The sequence below is a fragment of the Alosa alosa genome, chromosome 23, assembly GCF_017589495.1.
Source record: "Alosa alosa isolate M-15738 ecotype Scorff River chromosome 23, AALO_Geno_1.1, whole genome shotgun sequence".
NCBI lineage: Eukaryota > Metazoa > Chordata > Actinopteri > Clupeiformes > Clupeidae > Alosa > Alosa alosa.
This window is the reverse complement of record NC_063211.1, coordinates 21,271,652-21,279,151: the sequence shown is the minus strand read 5'-3', so window position 1 is coordinate 21,279,151 and position 7,500 is coordinate 21,271,652. Positions and strand designations below refer to the sequence as shown.

Here is a 7,500-nt window from a genome sequence, read left to right as displayed (position 1 = left end):
AGAGAGGGAGGGGCCTTGACTTACGGGGTGGAGTCAAGGCTGATGCTATTGGCCTGTGTGGAGGAGGCCGATTTGTGATTGGTGAATGTCTGGCTGGGGGAGGGGTGAATCACGTGATCGACCAGGTGTCCCACGGAGGATGGACGCACACGTGTGCCCTCTTGTGCAAACATGGAGTTCCTGTGGACAACACACACACACACACACGCATTAACAGATGTAGAACAGAAAAAGCCATAGAATCAGGCATAGCCATGCATTAAGTGTTCAAGAACAGCCAGAGACAGGAGTTTGATGCAGGACTCCACGGATTTAAATCCGCCGTTTTATAATCCCTGCAGGCTAGGAGACATTTCTTGACATGTTGTCGTGCATACTTGTGTCTCTCTGTCCGTGTGTTTTCAAAAGCTTTCAAAATACCTACCAGAATTCCGGTCGTTTTTATGACCATTTCTTCTCAACATGAATCATGTGTATTTGTGCAAGCATCTGTATGTATACAGACGAGTATGTGTGTGTGTGTCTGTGCACATGTACGTGTATGGCTTAACATGTCTTTGTGCGTCTGTATATATATGTGTACAAGTGTGTGCTTGTGTATATCTGTGTGTGTGTGTGTGTGTGTGTGTGTGTGTGTGTGTGTGTGTGTGTGTGTGTGTGTGTGTGTGTGCGCAGACTCACTGGTTCGGGGTGCCCGGCGGTGAGCGCGTGGGCAGACTCTGCGTCTCCAGGCGGTCGTCTGAGAGCGACGTCCGGCTCACCGTCTCCCAGTCCATCCCGCTCATCAGCTTCCGCACCAGGGGCTTGCTGGGAGACCTGCACACAAGAACAGCCAATCACAGCGCGCCTACACCTGTCAATCAACAATATGCTGACACACGATTGGTCGATACCCAAGCTGAGATGGGTGTGGGAGATCTGGGCACAGTACAGGGTGGGTGGGAGGTGTGTGTGTGTGTGTGTGTGTGTGTGTGTGTGTGTGTGTGTGTGTTAGAGACTCAGGCAGCTCTTTGCTTTGGAGCTAACCTCCTGCTCTTTCTCTACAGTTTAAAAAAAGTCGCGACATTTCTGAGCTGAAAACAAATCAAACCACGACGCTTGTACCACTGTCTGAAGCATGCCTACCCCTGCCACACACACACACACACACACACACACACACACACACACACACAAAACAGTGCAACCCTGATGAGAATGTCCTGATGCCAAAGGGTTCCCTATGCCCCCCCATCTGATGCCAAAGGGTTCCCTATGCCCCCCCATCCGTCCAACACACACCTTAAAGTAGAGCAGGAACTCCATAAATCGTTAATAAGACAGCTCAAATTAAGGGCTCATAAAAAAGAAACTAGGAAGAAAAAAATACAGTGCTGCTGAAAACACACACACGCACACAGTCACTTAGTTCTGCGTTTCAAAATAAACACAAGCTATACCGCAGACAAATAAATAAATAAACAAATAAGCAAATAAGTCTGGTGTGCCTCTCAGAGAGCTGTTCTCCTGCCAGCGTGTGCAGACAGACAATACACACACAAAGGCAGAGACAGAGACACACACACACACACACACACACACACACACACAGTGGTGAACTAGCACAACTGAAAGCCACTGAGGTTAAGGGGGGGAGAAGGGGGATGAAGAAAAACAAAAGTAGGCGTTGTGATGTTGAATAATGGAGAGAGAGGGGGGGTAGAGAGAGGGAGAGAGAGAGAGAGAGAGAGAGAAAGATGGAGAGGGAGATGGAGATGAAAGAGAGAAATGGGAGGGAGCTAAAATAAATAGAAGAGTGAATGACAGTGTAGCTTTTGCCACAGGTTTGCTATTTAAAGCAGAAGTACAAGTACAATTGTTAAAGAAATGATGACACGTGCACATTCTGCACTCTCAGGTCAGGTTAAGTGTGTGTGTGTGTGCGCGCGTGCATGCGTGTTTGTGTGTGTGTGCGCGTGTGTGCATGCGTGTTCGTGTGTCGTGTGTATGCGTGTACGAGTGAGACATGAAGTGACGTATGAAGGCTTAGCCTTAAGCATTTTTCTATGTGTGACACAGAAGAATTGCCCGTTTTAGAAAGAAGGCAAAAAAATCCAAATAAAGCTTTGGAGGATTATCTCAAAAAACCAATGAGAAAACGTCTCAATTTGATCAGATTACTGAGCCGAGACACAGACACACACAGACACACACACACACACACACAGGGTACCCGGTCTGTGCATGCACCACCACAGAGGGGCCATCACTGACACACACACAGTCCCTTCATCAGTCACAACAAAGAAAGCCAACATGCACCTCCATGCCATCATTTCCTGCATCAACAAATCATCCTTTCTGTTTCAAAACAGCCACGTTTTTCTGTCACCGTAAATGTGGACAAAACGGAAACAGACATATTGGAGAACCATCTTGTCTGTCTGTCTGTGTGTGTGTGTGTGTGTGTGTGGCGAGAGAGATAGTGTACCTGTGGACAGCATGAAGTTCACATTCTGGGTGCGGCGATACCTCCAGCATCTCTGTTGTTCTTGGACAAACTGAGCATGTGTATGTGTGTGCGCCTCCACCTCTGTGTGTGCGCACGCGTGTGTGTGTGCGCGCGCGATGACGGAGATACCCCGCAACGCTGAAGCCACCCTGTGCTGTCTACTTCCTGCACAAACTAGGCGTCTCTTCAAGGTTTCCGACCACAGTGGCATTTACACTCGGTGTGTGCCTATATATATATATATGTGTGTGTGTGTGCGCGTGTGTCTATCTATCTATCTATCTATCTATCTATGAGTGTGTGTGTTCAAGGCACATGTACATACACATACATACACAGGAGTAGACACTCACACACATACAGACCTAGCAACTAGACTGTGGAATCCCTTTGTCATTTTAGACAAACCATTATCAGCTACTTATCTGAAAAACACAGTTGCTCATATGTTCCCCATACACCTAGTGTGTGTGTGTGTGTATATGTATATATATGTATGTATATATATATATATATATATATATATATATATATATATATATATATATATATATATATATATATATATATATATATATATATATATATATATATATATATATATGTGTCTAATCCTATGTATATATGTGTGTGTCTAATCCTTTCATGTATACGCACACACAGCAGTAACCCAGGGCTGGCTGGCAGCATCTCACTGTATTACCCTCAGACATAAGTGCACACGCTCCTCTCTGAAATGTCCCCGATGTGCCTCTGAGGGCAGCAGCTAAGGCATCAGGGTGTGTGTGTGTGTGTCGTTGAAATGCTGGGGCAGAAACAGCACAGTGCCATTTCCTCTCTGCCTAGTCTGGGTGAGGGTGACACCAACATGAACTCCTCATAATAATTACACAACAACAACAACGACGATGACTGCGTCGCTCTGAACTGAACATGAACTCCACACTCCATCACCCAGCAGTACAGCGTGCAACGCTGCCACCTGAAAACGCCACCCAGACGACAAGCACAGCTGGGCTCGCTGGGGCATGAGAACGGTCATATCATGGTTTCACGGCACACGCCAATAGGTGTGTGTGTGAGGTAAGAGGTATGTGAGGTTACCCAACACAGATTTAGCCAGGATGTGGAGAACTATTTTGAGTGCATTTTATGATCAATGTTATAAATGGCACACATACTTTGATCTGCACTGAAGGTTTGCTTTCTCAAGGTGGGTGAACATGCTTGATGTACCCTTGCAGTTGCATTTTCAATACTGCTACGGACTACAAGTGATTTTCAGCAAGAGACACATCCATCTGGAGACGGATTACATAGGATTGAAAGTGATGGTTAACAGAGAGCTTTCACTTGACCACTTGCAGGCAAAAGTTGTGTTGGAACCATAGTATGTCACTTTTGAGAAGAAAGCCATCCTTTCATCATTTCATCTAAACTGTTAACAATAACATTTCGTCTGTAGCCACGTTTACACAGTTTTTTTATTCCGATTAAACTATTCCGATTGGAAAATGAGTGGCGTCTGTTTACATGGGGTACGTTCTATTCCGATCAGGTGCTCTCAATCGCTTTAGAATCTTCAACAGAAACAGCTGTTTTTGCCTACTTTTCCTTGAAAAGATACAGCAGTCAATATGAATGACCGTAAACATGGCTGTTCATTTGAAATAGGAACGGACTACAGCACCTTTCATTCCGATTGAGGTGTTTATATGACAATTTTTATTCAGATTGAGCCGTTTTTCCGTTTCTAATCGGAATAGAAGTGTCCATGTAAACGTGGCTTGTGAATGTGTGTGCGTGTGTGTGGACACTGATAAAGAGTGGAGGATGGGTTACCTGGCAAACACACGGTTCTTGTTGCCCTTCTCTTTTCCATACTGCACCGACTGCGCCTCCGTCCTCCCACTGAAAAACACACACACACACACACACATTTACACTCAAGTTTATTTCACCTTAATCATCCAAGTCATAATGATTTCATTATGACCTCATATCCACTGCATGCTCACAGCTGGCAGTAACGACACTGAAAGCTCATGGATCAGCACCAGATCTGATGAGCATTCAAATTTGGTGAACAGAGGCGAAACGTTCAAAGCAAATGACTTTGAACAATTTGCAATGGTTTCACAAAAACAAACTAACAAAAAAGAAAGTTCAATGTGGGTAAAACGGAAAACTTCAGACCAGGGTCTGAGCACTGAATGTTCCTAGTCAGAGAGCTAGCTCTTTACAAGCACTTGGCTGACGCCTTTATCAAAAGCGACTTACATACGTCAATTATTACAAGGGCCAGTCTCCCCAGAGCAAGTCGGATTTAACTGCCTTGGGGCAATTCCACGCAAAACGGTCACGTCCATAACGCCAACACAATGCCATGGTATGATGTAAATGGTGATTACTTGAAATTTGAGTGTTCACTCTTCTTGGTTGTAGAACCTGTATGAAAAACGGTTCACATAATCATTTGCATCATACAACTACCTTGGCATTTAGTTGGCGTTATGGACGTGACAGCTTTGCGTGGAATTGCCCCTTTGCTCAAAGACAGCCGGGAACTGAACCCACAACATTTCTGGCTACTTCCAGCCCAGATCCCTGGCCAATACCCTACCACTGCTTGTGCCGCAAAGCGAAAGCACCCCGGGGCTGTGAGGAGGCTGGCGCCTGGGTGTGTGCCGTCTGTGTGTGCGTCAAAGATGGAGATCTAGACGAGCTGGAGTGCCGTGGGCTTAAGGGAGCGAAGTGGCCCGCAGGGCAGCAAAGGATGATGGGAGAACTCCCACACTCATGCCGCTGCTGACAGAGGCATTTTCCCACTGAGCACACAGGCATGATTCATTGGCAATGGCATCTGATCCCTTTACATGGGCTCACACTGAATATTTATTATGTAATAATGTGCAATGGGAGATGAGAAAAATGTGTGTGTGTGCATATGTGAACGTAAGATGAAACTAATTAGTGTCTGTATGTATATACGGTATGTATGTGTGTGTGTGTGTACACTCAAGTGTGCCTAAAACTAAAAGTTCAGTAGTATACAAATGAATAAGTGAGCATCATGCAGCAAAAAGAGTGCCAAGTGCATGGGCAAGTCTGACTGTGTGTGTGTGTGTGTGTGTGTTTGTGTGTGTGTGTGTGTGTGTGTGTGTTGGTAGAAGAGTATTTGGGATAAATGGTGGTTGTGTAACGGCTTCTTGAACATATGGGTTGGTTATGCAACGCTGCCAGCCAGCCCACACTGCTCCAGAGGCTGGGCCAGCAGAATAGTAGCATAGCTACAGCAGCAGCAGCATTAGCATAGCTACAGCAGCAGCACCATCAGCATTAATATCAATAACAATATTAGTAGCATTGGCTTTGGCAGAGGTTACATTAGTACAGGCAGCCACATCAGTATGATGAACAGCAACGTTAGCATTGTAAACAAAAACATTAGCATTCGCTAGTATAAGCAGCAGCAGCAGGAACAGGCAGCCACATCAGTACGATGAACCGCAACGTTAGCATTGTGAACAAAAACATTAGCATTCGCTAGTATAAGCAGCAGCAGCATCAGGAACAGCCAATGCTAATGTAATCAGCAATATCAATCGCACCATCAACTGTACCATTGCATTAGCCTTGGCTAGTTGTTGCCGTCCCTGCCCTACTCCTCATACAGGCAAGAAATAGACCTATAAGCGATCCCATTCATTTCAATACTATGCTAGCATACTCATATGAAGATGGGGGAAATGGGTGTGGATTCACATTTTGTGGAACCCAGTTTCGACTGCCTTAGCTGCACGCGCTACACAACCAACGATGACCTCAGCAGACTTACAGCTAATTGGCTAAAGTCTGGCCGGCTAGGGTCACACCCCACAGTCCCCAATTATTCAAACTCTTACACTTTACCCATCAAGAGGAGACAAGACCCCCAGCCCCCAATCCCCTGCCAACATAGTCACTGCCTCAACACACAGCACACTCGATGCAAATATAATATTACAGATACAGCTGGCCAGCTGGACTTCCTCCAGGGCTCAGCTCTGCATCAGAGGGACTGATGTTCCTTGCAAATCAAGCGTCTTATTTTCCATTATTTACTTACAGAATGAATCCGTATGAAAAGAATGTTGAACGGGAATGTTGAAACGTTGTGACGGAAATTGAACGTTTAAAGAATATCTGGGTTCATTGAATTGAACATGGAATTTTAGAATCTTACATTGTTGCGGAACAGAATCTTCAGTTAGAATGTTCAAAACTCTCCTTCTGAAGGGTTAAGGGTCTTTAGGAACTTAACACAGGGGCTCTACATTCTACACAGGGGTGAATAGATCGTCATGCTTTCTCCTGCAATCAATCATAATATTGATCAACAAATCAAGCAATTGTGCATTAAAGGTAATGAGAATTGCTTTAGTGCAACCCAAAAGGAGTGGGGCAGGTAGTCCACCCCAGACCACAGGGAGGCGCTCTCACCAGTAGCGGAACTTGGAGCCCAGGGAGAAGTAATGTGCAAAGAAGTTCTTCTGCGGGGGCACGGGCTGGTCCAGGCGGAAGAAGGTGTGGTGCTCCACACAGGCCTTCCACAGGTTCTTACAGGCGCGGTAGTTCACCATGTTGAAGCCCAGCAGTGTCTCTCTACTCTCGTTCTGCAGAGGGACGGAGGGATGGAGGGAGGGAGGGCGGGAGATGGAGAGAGCGAGCGAGAGGGAGCAAGAGAGAGATGGAGAGGGAGGGAGAGAGAGAAATAGACAGAGCGAAGAAGGGAGGGAGAGAGACAGAGAGAGAGGAAGGGAGAGAGGGAGAAATGGAGAGAAACAGAGAGAGGAAAGAGATGGAGGGAGGTAGGGAGAGCGATAGACAGAGAGAGGCAGAGATGGAGAGGGAGAAAGGGGGGGGGACAGGAGAGAGGAGTTTAGTATGCCTTTCTTAAATCATTAAGCAAGCACTTTCATTACCACACACCATTAAACACACAGATCATTTCAATTCATTTCACCTCA

At 45.8% G+C, this 7,500-nt stretch overlaps 1 protein-coding gene across 1 annotated transcript in view; it reads right to left on the bottom strand.

The window, feature by feature from the left end:
- Positions 1-7,500, bottom strand: part of ptpn4a (protein tyrosine phosphatase non-receptor type 4a) — a 50,396-nt gene that overhangs the window by 24,147 nt on the left and 18,749 nt on the right. The window contains exons 11-14 of the mRNA XM_048235702.1: positions 6,974-7,146; positions 4,334-4,402; positions 682-816; positions 25-180 (exon numbers count right to left, since the gene is read on the bottom strand). Of these exons, the coding sequence (XP_048091659.1) occupies positions 25-180; positions 682-816; positions 4,334-4,402; positions 6,974-7,146 (533 nt within the window). The remainder of the gene's footprint in view (positions 1-24; positions 181-681; positions 817-4,333; positions 4,403-6,973; positions 7,147-7,500) is intronic.